The sequence below is a fragment of the Colias philodice genome, chromosome 21 (genome assembly GCF_061535455.1).
Source record: "Colias philodice isolate Cphi_HAF_F1 chromosome 21, ilColPhil1 Martin Lab GWU primary, whole genome shotgun sequence".
In the NCBI taxonomy this organism is placed as follows: Eukaryota; Metazoa; Arthropoda; class Insecta; order Lepidoptera; family Pieridae; genus Colias; species Colias philodice.
In genome coordinates this window covers 9957124-9978047 of record NC_143106.1, presented here as the reverse complement: position 1 = coordinate 9978047, position 20924 = coordinate 9957124, and the positions used below count along the sequence as shown (strand labels likewise).

General features: G+C 34.1%; 3 protein-coding genes across 4 annotated transcripts in view; 2 read left to right on the top strand and 1 right to left on the bottom strand.

Annotated features, from left to right (window-relative positions):
* Positions 1 to 311: 311 nt before the first annotated feature.
* On the top strand, positions 312 to 4600 carry LOC149479144 (phosphoglycerate mutase 1-like). The gene is made up of 5 exons (XM_089708883.1): positions 312 to 522; positions 595 to 827; positions 1339 to 1530; positions 2274 to 2346; positions 4143 to 4600. Exons 1-5 carry the CDS (start codon positions 420 to 422, stop codon positions 4307 to 4309), a joined length of 768 nt encoding a protein of 255 aa, XP_089565009.1. The 5' UTR covers positions 312 to 419; the 3' UTR covers positions 4310 to 4600.
* A 1158-nt stretch (positions 4601 to 5758) lies between these two features.
* On the bottom strand, positions 5759 to 20191 carry l(2)k10201 (zinc finger protein 511 lethal (2) k10201). The gene is made up of 4 exons (XM_089708885.1): positions 19977 to 20191; positions 7086 to 7222; positions 6541 to 6736; positions 5759 to 6071 (listed from the first exon to the last, which is right to left on the bottom strand). Exons 2-4 carry the CDS (start codon positions 7217 to 7219, stop codon positions 5760 to 5762), a joined length of 642 nt encoding a protein of 213 aa, XP_089565011.1. The 5' UTR covers positions 7220 to 7222; positions 19977 to 20191; the 3' UTR covers position 5759.
* The window catches only part of NTPase (ectonucleoside triphosphate diphosphohydrolase NTPase), a 31889-nt gene continuing 30595 nt past the window's right edge, over positions 19631 to 20924 (top strand). Inside the window, exon 1 of one of the 2 annotated variants that reach the window (XM_089708853.1) lies at positions 19631 to 19771. In XM_089708853.1, coding sequence (XP_089564979.1) covers positions 19748 to 19771 — 24 coding nt within the window. In that variant the 5' untranslated portion in view covers positions 19631 to 19747. Of the gene's footprint in view, positions 19772 to 20560; positions 20776 to 20924 lie in introns of those variants that run through there. The other variant, XM_089708852.1, reaches the window with a different exon arrangement.

Genomic DNA, 20924 nt, shown 5'->3' with positions numbered 1-20924 from the left:
TAAATGTCCTGAAATTTGTACATACCATAGGGCGTATTCAGAAAGAAAGCTTGAAACTTATAAGCGCTTATCGGCGCTTGTCATGTTCATATATTTTCCTGCGCGGGTTACCAGCACTGACAGGAAATATATGAACATGACAAGCGCCGATAAGCGCTTATAAGTTTCAAGCTTTCTTTCTGAATACGCCCATAGTGATAAGGAATCAAAGAAATTATGATAGAGAAATTTAGATATTTATGGTTAAAAATTGATTTAATTTTAACTTGGTCTAATTAATGAAGCGCCAACACTGATCTTTGAAGGTCAAAAAGGTTACATGTGTCAAAGTTAGAGGACGGTCGACACTCGACTTTTTGCAAAGCCGGTCACCGAGTTTATTATTTAGAATAATATAAAAAATACTTTTTATCACAATCATGGGTGGAAAGTACAAGATTGTTATGATTCGCCATGGCGAAAGTGAATGGAATCAGAAGAATCTTTTCTGCGGCTGGTACGACGCTGACCTTAGCGACAAGGGTAAGTTTAGTCATCCAGTTATTACATTTAAATTAGGTAGTTTTACAAAATATTAAAACAAATTTTATTCAGGACGTGAAGAGGCTGTTGCTGCGGGTAAAGCTTTAAAGGCGGAGGGCTATCAATTCGATGTCGCCCACACATCAGTTTTAAAACGAGCTCAAATTACTTTGAACTCTGTCCTAAAAGAAATCGGTCAGACGGATATACCCATTGAGAAGACCTGGCGCTTGAATGAGAGGCACTACGGAGGACTCACTGGTCTGAACAAGGCTGAAACTGCTGCCAAATATGGTGAAGCTCAGGTGCAATAGAATATAAATAATATGTACTCATTGATTTTTAAAAAAGTAAATGTATACCTGAATTGAATGTGAAACATTTCTATACAACTAAACAGTGTAATTAAATCATAACGCTGCTACAATTTTTATATTAGATAAACAATAAACATGGTAAAAATAATATATATAAAGAGTGTGTAACTTACTTCTAATAAGTTTTTAACACAAACTCAAACTTATTTTCATGAAATCAAATTAAAAACATAATCATAGTCTATACTTGTAATAACTACAACTGCACTATAAAATTTGATGAAAAAAAATTATTAATTACTAGAGGTCCGCCCCGGCTTCGCCCGTGGTACATATTTCGCAATAAAAGGTAGCCTATGTCCTTTCTCGGGTATCAAAATATCTCCATACCAAATTTCATGCAAATTGGTTCAGTAGTTTAGGCGTGATTGAGTAACAGACAGACAGACAGAGTTACTTTCGCATTTATAATATTAGTATGGATTTCTTTTACCTGCAGGTACAAATCTGGCGCAGAAGTTTCGACGTACCCCCACCAGCCATGGAAAAAGACCACCCGTACTATGAAACTATTGTGAACGACCCTCGCTACGCCGGTGACCCAAAACCCGAGGAGTTCCCCATGTTTGAGAGCTTGAAGCTCACCATTGAAAGGACCCTGCCTTATTGGAATAATATTATTGTGCCTCAGGTATAATTTTGATTTTTGAGTAAATTATTGCACGCCTCATAAGCGAAGCGTTGAGGTGGGTACTACTGTCACTTCGCGCAAAACATCTGATTTTTCAAACTTAAAATGTCTTTATGTATCATACATTGCACTTGTAAGATAATACACACACATTAAGAAAAAACACTATTTTTAACGTTCATGATATTTTTGATGTCATTTTTGTTATTTAAACTAGTTAAAAAACAGTTTAAAAAAGTTCTGTCTTGGACGTCCGTGTGTCTGTATGTGCGGATCCTTTTTCTTGTTAACACGATAGCGACCGAAATACTTTACTAATCGAGTCTTTTTTTTTCTCTTACGCTTGAGTATGCTCAGGAATAGAACCCTTTCATTTTTCAGGGTCTGATTCGATGTGGTTTAATTGTTATTAAATAAACAAAAATAATAATTAATAAATATTTATTAAAAAAAAATTATGAGGCGTGCACTTTTGGATTTTCCAAATTATTTATTGATATTATGATATTTGGTACCAGTTATAAAATTTATTTAACTATATAGAAATAAGATTATTAATTATTAGAAAATAAAGTTTATTATTTCTTGACCCCAATATTGACAATCTTTTCAGGACCTATAATGTTTCATTTGTAAATAAAAGGGATTCATAGTACTTCAGAAGCTTAAAAATGAAAATTTGGCTGATGACTAAAAACTTTGTGTCAATGCAATGCAATGTACCAATTTATTTTTATTTACAGATCAAGGAGGGCAAGAGGATTATAATTGCAGCTCACGGCAACAGTTTGAGAGGCATTGTCAAGCATTTGGATAGTAAGTTTTATATATATTTACTATCATTCCACCCGCGGCTTCGCCTGCTTTGTCTCAAACCTCAACTAAAACATCAACTAAAACCTTCCGCTTGAATCACTTTATCTATTTAAAAACCCGCATCATTTTCCGTTGTGTAGTTTTCAATATTTAAGCATACATAGGGACATAGGGACAGAGAAAGTGACTTTGTTTTATAATATGTAGTGATGATTAAAAAATATTACTAAAATGATACTTTAGCCAATACTACATTATGGTCTAAATTTAAAAACAGAAATTCTTAAAAGTTTTAATTTCTTTTAAATAACATAAAACCAAATTAATCATAGTCAATTATATATCTTTTTGGTTTTATGAAGAGAATATGATGCAATAAAAATAAGTGGTTTTCGAACTATTGTTATAAGAGTGGGATCTTTTTATCATTTGTTTATAAAATTTCTATCAGTTGTTTGAATTTTTTGTAGATACTTACATAATATAACATAATTTATGCAATGTTTTATTTCCTTTCTATACAAAATAAGAGATTCCACTATTACAGGCCAATTTCTAGAACTTTCTATTAATTACATTAATCGATCACCAACATCTATTTTTCACACCCCTAAGTGAGAGTAAGACAACAATGTTTGTCAGACAGCTAGTCTTGATACTAGATTGTTAAAAAATGTATGTCAAAAAGTTTGAAATAAGCTTTAAGGGCAGCCGTACACGGACCGACAAGCAGTTGAGACCGACGGCTTGAAGCCGCGACCGCGCGGTGAACTATATAGACTACAGGCCCATGTTGAAAAAATTATGGGTCATTTGACCCACCACCTGACCTATCTAGAATGATATAAGAGCATAAAATAATAAGATTCAGCACTATGACGTCACTTGTAAGCTGTCCACCTGAGTGCAGATGAGAAATCGAAGGTTCAGGTAGAGATTTTCTCCCCTTGTCTCCATGATTTTTGTACGGCGTTGCGGAATAATTGATTAAAAGTAGTATAGAAATAGTATGACACAGATGCCGTACAAAATCAAATGACCAAATTTACCCCGGCAACTGTCGAAAAATAAAAATAAATTCCGACTTTGTGGACCACCATTTTTGTACGGCATCTATGTCATACTATTTCTATACTGCTTTTAAGCCATTATTTCGCAACGCCGTACAAAAATCATGGAGACAAGGGGAGAAAATCTCTACCTGAACCTTCGAATTCTCATCTGCACTCACGTGGACAGCTTACAAGTGACGTCATAGTGCTGAATCTTATTATTTTATGCTCTTATATCATTCTAGATAGGTCAGGTGGTGGGTCAAATGACCCATATTTTTTTCAACATGGGCCTGTAGTCTAATAGACATTCATTCACTGTCGTACACGGACTGCTCAAGCCGTCGCGACTGCTTCAAGCCGTCAACTGCGCGGTTTGTAGCGACACCTCGAGCAGTCAATGACCGACTGCTCGAGCAGTCCGTGTGCGTTGCTCAGCCGTTAACTGCTCGAGATGCCCGTGTACGGGCGCTCTTAGGGCCGATTTTTCAATGCTTGGATAAAACTTATCCGTCCAATAAAGTATTACACGATAATATTAAAATGTCACGTGAACTGTCAAAATATACGGGCAATTATAATACGTTTTTAAAATGGTAGTTTTATACATTATTCGACGAATAAGTTTTAACCAAGGATTGAAAAATCAGCCCTTAGTGACATTATTTGCAAGTAGTGATTAAAATCATAAGCTTTCACGTGTTCTTACATGTCAAATACTTATTATAAAGTCTATCCTTCCAGACCTCAGCGATGCAGCTATCATGGAACTGAATCTGCCCACCGGAATCCCATTTGTATATGAATTGGATGAAGACATGAAGCCAGTGGATTCCATGGTGTTCCTCGGAGACGAGGAAACCGTCAAGAAGGCCATGGCAGCCGTCGCAGCTCAGGGAAAAGCCAAGTAGACTAAGTGTTACCGTGAAATTATATTTATTCTGCTTAGTTCTTGTGAACCAAGATACTATCACCTTTATGTGGATTGTATGTGCTGTATATTTATTTTGAGTCCAATATACTTTGGAGTAAAGTTCGATTTGGCTTGTTACCACTATTTATTTATTTGGAGTTTAAATAATATAGAATAATTGGAATCTCTAGAGCTTAGATTCTAGATACTTGAAATTGCTGGATGTCTGCCAATTATTGGAATAGCAACAGTTGTTGACAGAATGTGCGTAATAAAGTTTGTTAAGTAATGTGTGTTTTTATTTTTTTCAAACATTTATCCCTCTAGTAACTGAAATCCACTGATCAAATGTGATAACTGTATGTGGTATGTCTTTGAAACATTGAGGTATTATTACTACGTATAGAGAGAACACCACGAACAAAATTTGTGCGACAAGCGCGGCGGGCTCGGGGCGGCTAGTGAGTCATACACTTTGTAGATATTCTGCCTCTTATTACTTATAAATTCAAAACAATCAATGTAACAAATAAATATTGTTTATCTTATTAAAAAAATATGAATAAACTTATCAATTAAAACCGATCAATGTAACAAAAAAAGTGGTTTGAGACGATTGACTCTAACTCGCGTTGCAAATAGTGTATTTTTTTTTTTTTTGTGTGTGGTGTCTCTCAATGTTAGCCAGAAGGGCTTCTACATTTTAACGCGGACGCGGGGGTGAACTGAAGGTTCACCCTGGTAGCGACATGCACAAGGGCGTCCCCCCTTGACGGGGACCACGAACCTCGGCTTGAGCTGTCGCTTGAGTGGAGGAGGCCAGAAGGGCCCTAATCGGACGGGCGCTCACCCGGGTGGGCGCGGGAACGCGGAACAAGGGACCTCGTCTTCGCCGGCGAAGACGGTGTACGCTTTCTGCTGTGGTGTGTGCGGTGTCGCGGTTGTTTCGACGTTGGGCTTCAATCGCTGCGTCTAGCCGTGCGTTAGCTTTGGTAATGTCGTCGTCGGAGTCGTCCAAGACGTGTCTCGGCCGCCTGCGACGACGAGTGGGATCGGGATTCGCGACGTATGCGATGGCCTTTGTCACCAATGGGTTGGGGTGGTTTTTAGCCTTGTCGAAGTAGCGCTTAGACGCTTGCTTCATCCATTGGGCTATGGTGGGGAGTTCTAGGTCCCGCAAATAGTGTAGTAGCGATGTCCTTTCTAGTACGTAGTACATAGTAACTCAATGCTTTGAATACATTTACTGCTCAGGAGACATTATAATTAAATTTTTTCAAATTTGAAAAGATTTAAAGTCTCATATTAGTTATTTTATTATACATACTTAAAACATTTTATAACTGCACATATTACTATTAATTAAACATTGAAATATTACCTATGTCTTCAATTAAAAATAACACACACAATATAAATACCACAGATAATATAAAACTATACGATATTTATTCCGGTAAACTCTCCTTCAAATCGGACATAGCAGTGTCCATATTGACAGATGATCCCGACTTTTCATCTTTTGTAAACTTTTTACCGGTATATTTGAAACTTCTTTGCTTATTATTCGTAAAGACGAATTTCTTCGGTTCAGAACTAGTATCTATTTCCATAGCACTAGAGTTCTTTTTCTGTTTCTTAGCTTTAGGTTTCTGGTCGAATCTGAAGTCTTTGGGAAGTTTGTGGACTTTCACACAGTGATCGAGTCGTTCGTCCGGATTCATGAATTTCTCTTTGCATTCTTCTATGTAGCAGCAGTACTGAAATTGTTATTGTTTTTTAGTAATATTTTGGGAGTTTTTCTACATATGTAAAGCAGTTATGGTGGAAAATTTATTCTAATGTTATAAAGCTGAAGAGTTTGTTTGTTTGAACGCGCTAATCTCAGGAATTACTGGTCCGATTTGAAAAGTTTTTTCGGTGTTAGATAGCCCATTTATCGAGGAAGGCCATAGGCTATACATATATCATCACGCTACGGCCAACAGGAGAGGAGCCACGGGGGTGAAACCACGCGGAGCGGCTAGTATTTTAATAAAATATGTATTTTGATGTGAAAAAGTGAGGGATAAGGGATGAAATAAAGTTTGTATCAATTTCAATAAAAATGATGTCGTCCCTCTGACAATCATATTTTTAAATAAGGTCAGTTCAAAACCAAAGGTCTACTTTTCTGCGTCTATTCCCGTACAGATTGATTCGATCTGTATCTCTGAATAAAATACTTACCGAAGGTTTTCTAATTGCGCTAACAGCAAAGAACGAATCGTGTGCCTCTTGCACATGCAAGTCCAGCAAGTGAGGGGAGGGGAGGACCCTCTTACACTCGCAGCATGAGTACCGGTGGGAATTGTAGTGGTTCTCGAAGTGCAAGAGAGAAGTGGTGGTAAAGTTGCACCCGGGGATCGAGCATGTTGATTTGATACTGAAAATTTGAATATATATATTGAATTGAAAATTTCTATAGTTTGTGTTATTCGGTCGTTAAGCTACAACACTGCCAAGTATTATCAGATTAGGGGGAGTTAAAAAATATATAATAAATAATTAATGTAACGTAATAACTAGTTCATGTGAAAATTATTTTTTTTTTCATGATATAAAGAGCTTTTTAAATTTTCCTTACCTTATTCGGAAGCAATGTTCGCAAGACGATAAGATAGCTAAGTAAAAAAATTAAAAATAATCTATATCTACCCACATTTTAGTCAAAAAAGATAAACATAGTTAAATATACACTATTTCAATAGATATCATAATTCATAACTACTCACACTTCATGACAGAGATCTTCATCATCAAAATCATACACCCCCAGAACTATTGGCTTCTCATTTGCAAATAATTCATCATTTAATTTCCGTCTTCCAACACCGTATATTTGAAGTTTTTCCAATAGATCGTGCATTTTCTGTAACAAAAAAATCTGTTTTGTAGTCATAGAGTCAAATGAATTAATATACTAGGTTTTCGTCCGCGGCTTCACTCATGTTTTCAAAGTAAAACCCGCATAGTTACCGTTCTTGTGGGATTTCCGGGATAAAAAGTAACCTATATCTTATTCTGGATGTTTAGCTACCTACATACCAAATTTTATTGCAATCGCTTCAGTAGTATTTGCGTGAAAGTAACAAACATCCATCCTCACAAACTTTAATTAGGATTGTGTAGCGTTTAAGTTTTACACGATATCGATTAATCGATATCTTTTAATTTTATTTAGCTAACCCCCACGAATATAATAAAAAAATTACATAATACTTGAAATAGATTACCTACACCTAATTGAATACACGTTATAACGTACAGGAAGTTATAGATTAGATCAAAAAATAACTAATTAACTACATGACTTTCCTTTTGTGTGAACGATGTTATAATTTTATCTGACTATTAATTGAATTAAATCATTAAATACATAATGTATCACAAAGCAATCATGTCTTCTATTCAAGTTGGCACATGGCAGACATTATTTGCTATTTGCTTAGTCTCCGTTGATAATTTAGTTCATTGTTATATTCTGAGCGGCTTTTGAGAAGACCCTTGCATCATGAGGTAAGATTTAATCGTATTTTATTTTATGTAAAATAAATAAAATGTAGGGAAAGACTTAAAAATAAATCTTACCAATAATACCGATAATTTTAAAACCGTTAATTTGAAAACCATTTAAATAATTAACCGACTTCAAAAAAAGGAGGAGGTTATGAATTCGGCCGGTGTTTTTTTTGTAGGCAGGTCGCGAAATTCATAAACCGCTTACCTAACTGATTTTGAATATAACGGAACAATAGTCGTGTTAAACATTATAGGGTGTACAAATGTTATTTTTCAGGTGTGATGGTGACAAGATCCACTTGAAGGAGGAGGTAACATTATTTTATGTTAAACTAGCTGAGCCCCGCGGTTTCACTCGCGTAAGTCGAGATAAGGGAGAATAAGCCATCTATGGTATATTTTAAGGTAGCTTTCCATTAGTGACCCAATTTTAATACCTATGAGTTCTTCGGTGGTTGATAAATTGTTCTGAGTTTGTTCGAAATATGTGCAGTAGTAACTTTTGAGTTATTTCTTATAAATTACGATATTAGGTACACATCAATCTTTTGTGTTTATAATGCCGGTCACTCACATTCTCACGAATCGTTAGGTACCTAAATCCACAAGAGAAGGACAACATTTACAAATGTTTTTCCATACATTAGAGCGAACATTCATATATTGTACGAAAATTTGCATGCAAGTCTGAAGATAACCAGGAGGTATTATAGTGGAGACTAATTATTTAAAGAAAAGAAAACAAAGGCATAAGTTATATATATTTCATTCATAGACTAATGGCATACATGCCGAACATACATGTGATATAATTTGCATAATACCTACTCATGTTTTGTCTATGATTGGTTCATATATTACTTATTTGTTTTTTCTTATGTGGTACTTTAAATTTTAAATTTGAAGTTATAGCAATTTGAACAGCGTAGGAATTAAAAAAAGAGCGTGTGTGCTGCTCACATGTCAGAATTGAAACTTCTATGGCAAGATTCAAAGATACCAAAATCATCGCCTTACTCGATGACGTGATGTGAAAGATGCTCAATGCTCATATCGCATACTTTAATATTATTTACGGTACAAGTCATCGACTATTTAAAAGCGACCAATTTTATATGGTTTGCTTATATGTAGGTAGAGTATACGTAGGTATATTGTTATCTTCAAGGTTGATATAGGTAATTATCGTCGCTAGGTAGGACAAAAAACCATTCCGGTAACTAGTGGTTACGGTTACAAATGTATAAAATACAAAAAAAATATATTTAGAGGATTCTTTTAGGTACTATAATTTAAATCATCTTCTATAACGTTATTATTAAATGCAGAGGAGGTATAGGTACCAACTTAACTTCTAGTTAAGTAACGATACCTAACACAACAGTTTTTTGACAATTACTTTGCAAAATTTTTATTTTTTCACATTTTTTTAAACTGAATTAACATTCTAATGTCGTCGAAGGTTTCTGTTGAGCAAAAATACTTGTGGAAGTTTCTTCATGGACTGTCCAGGATTTGTACTAGCGAAGCTTCGAGTATGAATCTATACGGTATAATTTATACAGTGATTGATGAAAGTATTGTGAACATCAAGTGTCACTCTAGTAGTGCCTGGGGGGTCGAGCAGTATTTTTAGCTTAGCTTTAGACAGAGCAATATCCGTCGGGTCAGTGGTGGAGGAAGTCCACCTTCCCATTCTATCGGCGTTGACCTGCATTACACTAATAATACATAACATGATAAAAAATTGGACAATTCTGAATTATAATGCGAAATCTACAATTACAAATCATCGCCATACACGGAGGAAATACTCCCAGCTATATATCAAAGTACCTATGCATTTTTAATCCGTGCAGCGCTTCAGAAGTGAGATACAGACAGAGTTATTTTCGTACTTATTAAAAGCGTGTAAATATTTTTAAAACTCCTTACCCTATTAAATAGTACCAGGTAGGCACTTATGCGAATTATAATATCGGGATTTGGGTCTAAACTCACATCACAATCAAAGAACCTCTTTAATAATAATTTTCCACCAGTTTTAATACGGCATAATGAAGTAGCTTAATAATAATTATTATTTTTGATCGTTAATGAAATGATCGAAGGTTGTCATGTTTTTTGCAATATCACAATGATATGACGGAAAATATTTATCTTCCACCAATTTTAGATAAGAGAGCATTAGATCACCAAGCCTGGTAGCCCAATATAAAAGACATTTTCGATTGATTGTTTCGTTCGAGTTAGATATAATTTTACGTACAGAATTGTATGTTTGTTTGTCTTTTATACATATCGAATAAGTTATATCATGTCTTAATGATTTAAGACACGTAAGGTTGTTTTTGATTTTACTTATGTACATATTTGGTTACCTGTAAAGTTAGGAGTGTCGCAGTAATAATATCATTTATCTATACATTGTAAGAACTAACCAACGAACTCCAACTCAACCCTAACAAAAACTATAAAACCAGGTTTTCAAGGTGGTTCTTAAATTCAAGTTTTATGCACGTTTAACGTAACTACTTACGTATAAATATGTTGCTGTTTGAACGGTTTTTTCGTGCACTGAAATATATATCTATCTGTTTTATCAGATATTAGTCATTGATTCGATTACATATGGCCGATAGTATAATATTACAGATAAAAAACACTAAATAGTAACTGTTAATACTCGGTCTGAGATTGTTGTGTTTGTGTGTGAGGATCTGAATTTATACTTAGTGTTAAAATGAATAATTTAAGGCAAAGAAGGGTAAGTTTTTTGTAAAAATGACGGAAGTATCATATCAAAAGCAAAATTATTGAATAAAACATAATAAAGATAAGTGAAAGTGATAGATTGCTAGAAAAAATACAATCGTTTTTACAGTGAAAATACGGAATTCTAAGCTCGAATGACCGCTGAGATTCTGATGCAAGAGCCAATGAAGTCTGAATAACTTTAGGACTGCAGCTTCTACATATTATTTACATAACCTTAGAATCTTTCTGTTAGTCTTTCGGCAAGTTTCAATACGAAGCGTTCCCTCTGTCCCGGAGAACGATGGCATATAATACACTTTCGGAGTATTACTAACAATTTATCTTTAAAGGCCGGGAAAAGACCTGTAACTTTGTGTTTATCGGCGGCGACAACTTAACATCATCTGGCCCTTTGATTGTTCTGACATATAAACATACTAAGACTATAGTAACGAACATAAATAGTATAACTACCCTCTTTTTCGATAAACGTACCTAATATCAACACACGTAGGTATCTTTATATCAGGTTGCTCAGATAACCTTGACCTTTTGATAGGAACACTACAGACCCATTATGCAAACATCAAGAAAGTCACGTTGAACAAGGCCCAAACGGCAAACCCAAACTTATTAAACCATTTGGAGGTATGTACGATGCAACAGACACACCACAACATTCAACAAGATATTAAACACTTGACCGTAATTTGAAGCTTACTTCATTGAGAAGGTACCTAGCTTTTTCCGCCTATTTTTCCCTCTCTTTCCGTTGTATGTATGCTATCTCTCTCGCACACCTCTCCACCAGGTGGCGGGGCGCACGATAATGTCGGGCGCTGGATGTTTTTCATTGGCGTCTAGCTTCCGCCGCGAGAAGGTTGTCTACAAGACTACAACCTTGGTGCTATTAAGTATTAAGTATTGCTTAAAGCAAGTGCTAAAAGTGTTAAAAAGTGTATCCCGTCGGATCGGTACAGTGAGTTATTTTTACATCTATTCTAATAATATTTTACTTAAAAATGAGTAAAAATCTTTAAAGTCAACGGTATAATCGTTGGACTTTATTTAAAATGCTGAGGTTTTTAATGAATCCTTCAGCAATAGTTTATTTTTCAATATGCTTAAATACTTAATAGCATGAATAAAGATATTTAAAATTAACGATACAACCGTTACATTTTACTTGAAATAGTAACTTTTCTTTTGAAATATTTCATTATGCAATATGTACTAATTAATATTTGAATTTTTAATACTGTGAGTAAAGCTATTTTAACGGTGTTACCGTTCGGCTTTACTCAAATCGTTAATATTACTTTTGTGATTATTTGATATTACTAGATATATCAAATACCCTCTCTTGTATATAGATATTTTTAATATTTTATTTCATTTTTAATAATGTGTTTTTATTACAAGGGTACAAGTGAATTTTTCGTGGAAAAATTACAATTAATACTTAGTATGGATATGAGCCAACTCAAAGCTTTACAGGCATACAATCCATTGCTACGACTTTATTACATTGTCGTTATCGCTAGGAACGGTTCGGAATTCCTATCATAGTTTATTACTAAAAATTATCGAACGAGATGAGTCAGCTCCAAGAAGTCACGACATGTCAGAACATGTGATATTATTTTATAAATCGTACGGGAGTTACCGCTCAACTGAATAATGATGGAATTCGCTCATGTATAGTAGATACGTACCATGAATGTTCCACACATTCAAAACTATCCGTAGTCTATACGTGTCCTTTTATGAGTATTATTCTGATCCGTTTTTATGTGAAAATAGACATATTACACACGGCTAATTTGATTGAAAATTACGTTTCCTATGTTCAAATGATGCAACTTTTTTGTTAAAACGAGTAAGTACCAAAAATTTTACAATTAAATTCTTTGGTTTACTGAACTTGTGCTGAAAGGGTTATCGTATAATAATTATCGAGATATCTTAATATAAATTAGATTTAGATACACTTATTTCAAATGATTTAAAATTCACTTCTAACGTTTTAGAATAATATTATAAACTTGTACACCTTGACAAAAAGTAAAAAATTGCGGGTGAGTGGAGATTATTTTGTGCAATTAAATATAACGTCCTACGACGGTATGGTTGCGTTCGTAAGGAATGTTAACGGATATAAAGCAACTAAATGTTACATCGATTGCATGAACAAAAATAAATATGAATCGAAGTTCATTTTAAAATTTAGTGAATTGATTTGAATTATGAATTTATTAAATGTCGCTAACATTGGAAAATAAGTTAAAGGACCTTGTTAATTGCTATATTATTTAAATGATTATTTACTGCTATTTTTATATTAGCACTAAGGTGTATTCTTGCTCGAAGCAGAATACATAAATGTGGCCACTACTCCTCGCAGGGGTTAGCCAGGTCAAATTCACCCTCGCAGGGTGTCTCTTAAGCATTTTTTGGCAGGCCCTACTTATTTCTAGTTACAAACATCCCTCGCGCAGCTGTCGCTCGCAGGGAAATGGTGCAAATATATATCGGCCCTCGCGGGGCTTTGATTACAATCGTCCCTCACGGAAAAGATGGTGCGAATATATATCAGCCCTCGCGGGGCTTTGATTACAGCCGTCCCTCATGGAGAAATGGTGCAAATATATATCAGCCCTCGCGGGGCTTTGATTACAACAGTACCTCACGGAGACATGGTGCAAATATATATCAGCCTTCGCGGGGCTTTGATAACAATCGTCCCCACGGGGAAATGGTGCAAATATATATCAGCCCTCGCGGGGCTTTAATGGCGATTGGTGCAAATATACAAAGGATTGATCATTAAAATGATCATAGATATTTGCTTTTGTCAACGAGGACCCACAAAAGAAGTTTTGGATATGACCGTATCGGATCTTCACTCTTCTAAGGTAGGTAGAAAAAGGTTTTGAAATCTACTTCACAGTGGGCAGTATAGTAAATGACCTAATAAATACAATAAAGGTTAGATACGGCAAATAATGGGCGCATGAAATTGATACTTCGTATCCTAAAAGTTTACGCTTCAGGAATCAGGAAACCACCATTGGTTTACCAATTATGGAAATTGGAATTGAACAAATTGTATTTACCAATGCAAAGCCTAATCACAACAAAGGAAGGCGAGTCGGATCAAATATCATCTCGCAGATGATTTGTGGCGGTGGTTTCGAGGATTGTCACCAAGCCTTGTGTCAACGGTATGTTTGGTATCGTAATTAAATGGCACTAGCCGACCAATTTTCATATACAAACATCGGAAGAGATTTTTTAATCGCAAAGCGATTGAATGTAACAAATGACGATTGATTACGTATAGTTGACCTCTCATAGGCCTATTTTAGTTGCCCGGTCTTGTAGGCAATTTATTTGACTCGTTTTTCAACCCATTTGACCTCATTATTGCACCCATGAGATTTTTCTTCGGGGCTCAAACAATAAATCGCTGAGGGATTAGGATAATCGTTTGTTAGACAAGTTTTTTGTCATCCCACCAGGATTATTATATTGTATAATAAAGTTATATACAACTATTAACGTAAAACGTTTAAGTACTCAACGAATGCTGAGAATACTGACTGTTGAGTTACATAGGATAGAGGATAAATAACGGAAAGTCAATCTTTCCAAACAAAAGCCTCTTATTATTAGATATTACTTGGAACCCCTACCCTTAACGAGAAAGCTCTGCCAAATGACTTCTCATTTCTTTGCTTTGAGGGGGGGGGGGCAATAAATGAAATGTACAGGCTATACGGCTTTTAAAATATAAGTCTGGTAAGCGAACTAAACTTTGCTGGTTTAGTTCTTGCTATATCGCTATCCGTGCCTGCTTCTCGTGTTTACGGGTGAATTAAGTTTATCAATAGTCATAAATGCAATGCTATTCAGAGGATATACTGCATTTAAAATATGACAAAGTCTGGTAAGCGAACTAAACTTTGCTAGTTTAGTTCTTGCTATATCGCTGTCCGTGGCTGCCTCGCGTGTTTACGGATGAATAAAGTAATGTCCTGTCTTCGCATCCACAGCTAACTGTCCTATACTGTCATAATCTTAACACAGATTCATTCGACATAGCTCCCCACGAGCTCAGTTCTTCATTTTTGCACTCGCACAACTGTGGACAACACAAGAGCAATGCCTCCATTGGTAGCAGTTACAATCAAGGGATAACTAACCTTAGGCTAGCCATATTACGGATGTTGGAACAACCGACTATATTCAGGGCAATTTTCTTTGTTCAGTGTAACGTTTAGACTGTCGTAGCATTCCTACGGAACAAAGATGGGATCAGATCTGCATCCTTAATGCAGTTAATCGAAAGGAGATACTTTCAGACGACGATAGTATTCAAAACCCACCATATTCCTTAACATAATAATGCATAGTTAAGCTTATAATCTCTCTTGCCATTATCCTGCAGCAGAATTCCTTGGCGATAATTTATCCTCGTTAGAACGAGCGAGGGTAGTTACGATAATATGAGAAATCCTAGTCAGTTAGAGACCTGAACGACGCGATAGAGTACCGCTATTTCAGTAGTAGTAACACCTAGAAGGGTGAAGGTATTCTGGAAAGCGGAACTGAAGGCCCGGTCAGCAGCATCAGCCACCTAATAGACAGTGTTCAGTGCTGCACCACTATAATCTGCAAAATGACTCTGACGGTATGAAAATGTGGAGTACATTTTCAAAATATCAAATGATATAGTTGGAATAAAAATCCTATTTGCCTCCGTCTATCCAAAAGACATACGGAGTAGCTAGTAGTAGTTGGTTGAATTAGAATAAAGTAACTATAGTTAAAATCCTTTGTTACTGACTGGATAAATTTGGCTCTTTTCCTATCTGACGTTCATATAGCTGTTGACTGCCTAGTGTTGTGCAAAAACACTATTATTATAAACTAGCGGTCCGCCCCGGCTTCGCTCGTGGTACTTACGTTTTCTCTACATAAAAACCATCCTCGTACTTCAAGGAATATAATAAAAGAATTATCGAAATCGGTTCAGCCGTTCTCGAGTTATGCGCTTACCAACACATTTTGCGATTCATTTTTATATATAAGAAGATAAGTCACGTTATGTAGTCCCGAGGCTTTCGGTATATAAGTTCTGATGTAAATCATAATTATATCTTAAAACCGAATTGATTAAAAGTAACGTACTTGGCTGTAGTAATTGCAGTTTTGGGACACAGATAAGCTCCTTATCATTTTAGTCTCTTAAGTTCAGTATATTTGTTTCCAGTACAGAGTTTATGACCTATCAGTTTTAAATAAATAATTCATGCATTGTACTGAAAGTACTAGCCATGTTTAGATTATGATTGGTGGCGTTGGCTTAGCGCACGGTTTGGTTGGATGTTAAAAATCTGTATTATAATTAAAACCGTTTACCTGTTTTGATATTTTATTGCCTTATTCAAGGGGTGACCTTTTTAAATTTATTTCTGACCCCAAAAGTAAGGACCAAGTTCTCTTCTTGTCCGCTTGTAGCAGGTTAGGTTAAAACTGTGTGAGTTGAGACAGTTGGTAATTCTATGTTAAGATGATTCAATTGTGCTTCTACAGAGTTCTAATTGAATAAATAAAGGTTTGAGTTTGAGGTATTTTTGCCTCGTCGGGATCAGCTGTTGCTTCATTTTGTAAGTAACATCTAAATGCGTAATTGAAAGTCGTTACTGGCGCTTTCGCAGATTTACGCTAAAGATAGTGAAAATTGTAGTAACTTTAACTTTTCAAGCCCAAAAGGTTAACTAAGGTACGCTTGAACCAATCTCATAAGTTCTAATACTTTTAATCATTATGATTAACTTTTTGGTTCTTATTTGATTAACTTTTCATCTGGGATTGTTAATATATTATATAATATAAAAATTTGTGTGATTTATTGGTAGGTATACTATCTGCACACCTTACTCTTTCAAATAAAGAAATAAGTAATTACTTATGTATTCAAATTCACATTGGCGTCCATATATTGTACACCAGGTGGGTAACAAACAGGTCTCAATGAAGTAAGCTTCAAATTACGGTCAAGTGTTTAATAGCTGTGTTTTACCTGAAAATAAAACACATATTAAATACTTACCTATATTTGAAGCTTACACTTAACGTCCACCTGTTGTGGATTTCGACTCAATGAAAAACATCCAGCGCCCGACATTATCGTGCGCCCCGCCACCTGGTGGAGAGGTGTGCGAGAGAGATAGCATACATACAACGGAAAGAGAGGGAAAAATAGGCGGAAAAAGCTAGGTACCTTCTCAATGAAGTAAGCTTCAAATATAGGTAAGTATTTAATATGTGTTTTATTTTCAGGTAAAACACAGCTATTACGTAGGTAGATAGGTATAAATGATAAGCCTAATAAATAATAAGAACACCTTTCCTATTCGTCTGGATTAAAAACAACTTCCACGAATTAAACTTTTCGAGTTTTTTTTTAATTTCTCGGCGTAGGTAGGTATTTTAATATCATTAGGTACAGATATGTGTTTAGTTATTAGTAGGTACCTCCCAGCAAGCACAAAACACCATTATAACAAACTTATGATAGCACGAGTTCATGTACAAAGCATTATAACCAAATCGTATATCGGCTGTATTTCTTTTATACGACTCTTATAAGTAAAATTTGGGCCCCCCCTTTAGACAGCGTTGAGCTATATAAAGGCAATTTAATAGCATTATAATTATCGTATTAAATCATTAATTAAGTCAGTTATGAGCACATGAATAAACAAATGACATTTTTTGCGACTTCATTACAGTCATTATATAGCTTTTAAAATTACAATCTGTTATTAAAATTTCATAACAATGCTAACTGTTGTAATTCCTTTGTAAAAAAGAAAATCTTATTGATTTTAAAAATATATTGATCTGTTTTTGATCGTGCAATGTTATGTGGACTTGAAATATTTAAATGTGAAAATTAATATTGAATGATGGGTAAGTATTGCCTGTATTTCTGAATGTTTTGAGTGAAATTAGCTGCGCGCATCAGTTTGTCGGGTGAAATATACATGTTATTGAGAAAGAATACACGCGCCCTCGCTAATATACTTTATTAGTATATTTTTTTTTTATAAAACATAACCTATTTTTAACAAATATCACAAAATTTAGATTATAGTAATAGTTTTAACAATTAAAGTACCTTATAAAGATATTGGTACAAAATACAAATGATTTCATTCCCTTTCTAGTCAGATCTTAGTAACTTGTATTATTTTTGTAAGATAGGAAAAGGAAAGCAAATGGCGACAAATGAAATTAAAGCTTTAGGCATTTCACGATAGCATAATAGTGCTGTTAATTTTAATATGGTTTGTCATAAAAATTAGAGCTCGTATATAGTGTAATACAAGACACTTATTATGTTCAGCCATATAACAGCACTTCGGAAATATGTTATGATGCTTAAACTCATTATACGTATTAGTGACTGATTTTTATCGAGCTTATCAGGGAACCGTAATTAGTTAGGTACTGGGTATAAAATAAATAAGCCAAGATTTTTAATTAAGCCATTTAAAAAACAAACTTGCTTGTTCTTTTCAGAACCAACATGCCCTGCAAAGTAAAGCGTTTCCCAACATAATATGAAGATGCCGATGAAGAATCTTTTTTTGTTTACTACAATTATTAATAAAATCAGTATACTCCTTTTTAAGTTTTCATTTGAATCCGCCTGTTTTGTAGTTTTATTGAAAGCCTTTTTATCCATTAACCAAATTCAAATTACGATGTTATTATTACTCATAGTTCTAACTTCTAACAATACTTTTATTTCGATCAATATATAGCTATATACTGTAGAGATGAATAGATTTGAAAGAAAACGGAGCAAAAGCAATAATTGTTATAAATTCAATGTTAATATAGGATTAGTATTAAATTAACACAATAATGGACTATTATAAAGCTTTTATTCTTTAAAAAACCAACATACGTTCAAAGGCACTATAAAATAATTTATTTATGCTTATTTAGAGCGTAACGTTATTAAAATTACCAATATAAGATAATAGTCTTACTATAAGTTTGAAAGCTGTTTTAGAAGCTGTAATTTAGAATTATCCTACGTTTATTTAAGATTTTTGACATTGTAACAATTTTTTGGTAACCATAATATAACAGTTAGCATTATTTGATGAAGCAAATGCCTTTATAAAGTACTTATATTTGGATAGTGACGATTTAAATAATTAATATAACTTCAAGTCATAATTCTATATATATTTTTGGTTAATATACAATTTATGTGCTTGCTGGGCTATTCCATATTTTTTCCACCTTAAAGTTATAAGGATTTTTATTTCAAAGTAGTTAGAAAGAAAGAAGAAAGAAAGAAAGAAAGAAAATACATTTAATCACAAATACAGTTAGGTACCTTCATTTCAAGAACAAAGTTAAAAAAATTAAAGTAATTGGGAAATATAAAGTTTTTAAGTTTACGAGAGAAAATCGAAATATACTAACCAATGATTTTTTAAAAGTAACAGGTACATTCTAGGGAAGCGCGCTCCATCAGGCCACAACTCAGCTTACCATCAGGGCCAGGCGAGATCGTGGCCAAGCGCTCCCCTTTTGCAGCATTAAAAAAAAAGCAAAAATTACTACGACGGATTTACGGATATATCGCGGTTACTATGGACATTGGACAACTCTAATTTATAAAATGCTTCGTCACAGTGACTAAACAATCGACATCAAGATAAAATAAATCTTAGCTGAGCTAATACCTAATCAAACCGTCATTAACGAACCTTCGCAAGAACATTACAGTCCTCGACGAATATCTCTAACAACTCATTAAGTTCACTTTATTATTAAACGTTATTTAATAATTGTTTAGGCCTTAATTCTTTATTATTCTTTAATAGTCTTTGTATCTAATTCATTACCTATATTATTGTGATAAGCAGTGAGGTCATTCAGTCGCTCTTCTGATGCGGCCTTGTAAATACGGAAATCTATTTAAAAAATTGTGATGCAATAAGAATACAAATTTTACGTAACGACGATAGCGGCGGGCACAGATAATATATTTTTCGAGTGTTTGTATTGAAGTGTAGTGTAAAACATGAGTGAAATACGCCAAAGAAAGGTACGTGAATGCAATATTGGTATAACCTTACTTTCAAAAGTAAATATGTTTTAGGTTTTACCCAAAGTTTTAAGAAACTTCTTTATTTATTCTTATTTCTTCTACATATTTTTTTTTGTTTATGGAAAAATTTAAATTAATTAAACGTTGTTGTTTTCAAATTAGGACTTTCAGCGCATTACATTCGTTTTAACTGTTTACTTACGGCTACAGTATTGCGAATCTTCCAAAAAGGATCAAAGGTCAACAACACAACTTGTTCATTAATATAAACTTTTTATTTTGTCACACGGTATCTTCCTAAACGGAAGTAAAAGTTATAATATTGCCCAGTTTGTTTACATATTGTGTAGCATTGTTTACTTTGTTCTATCTGACTTTTGAGGTTATTGAATATTTTGAATTTACGCCGGATTTCGTGAACCGTCAAATGCATTAATATTTTAATTGACATTTGTCACAATCATGGGTCACAATGGAAATGTTTGCCAATAGACAATTACATGCGAAAGATTATTATTAATGGCAACCTTACTTTTTACGCAATCTTATTTTTTAAGTAAGGTATTTAATAAAATATAATTTTGACTTCAGCTAAATACATTGAACATTTTTTTAAAATTATCATATGTCTATTCAACTCAAAATATGCTAATCTAGGTAACTCGATTTTGAATAAAAAATAGTTGCCGCATAAAATATATTTGAAATTTTATTCCTGTGTTTTATTCAAATGCTGACATTGATGACTATTGACTTGTGATCTGTCAAGACTCACGTCAATTATGTGGTTTTGTCTGTCACACAAATGACAAAACTGATTGTTTTGTAGGATTTTGTGAATGAACGTGATGTTTTTGTTTCGATAAATAAATCTCCAGAGACTTATTTATTAATTTTTACAATGGCCAAAATAGATCTATGCAAATTAATCAATTTATAAATAGTCAAGGTTGTGATGTTTACCCACTATGGGAAAATTCAGTACGTACAGATATTTAGAGGTAAGAAATATCTAACTCGATTTTTCGAACATTGTATGAATAAATAATATTCAGATATCCTTTCTATTATGTGCCGCAAAAAGAGGAGTATTCGCTAAATTAATTCCGTTGTTACTCTTCAAGCTAGTTATTTATGCAGTGATGTTTTC

What these genes read in the sequence shown, in the direction of transcription:
- LOC149479144 (XM_089708883.1), top strand. Translation starts at nt 420, where the DNA reads ATGGGTGGAAAGTACAAGATTGTTATGATTCGCCATGGCGAAAGTGAA. An exon ending in CCAAATATGGTGAAGCTCAG is followed by an intron (nt 828 to 1,338) that starts GTGCAATAGAAT and finishes TTTTACCTGCAG; the next exon opens with GTACAAATCTGGCGCAGAAG. An exon ending in CATTGTCAAGCATTTGGATA is followed by an intron (nt 2,347 to 4,142) that starts GTAAGTTTTATA and finishes CTATCCTTCCAG; the next exon opens with ACCTCAGCGATGCAGCTATC.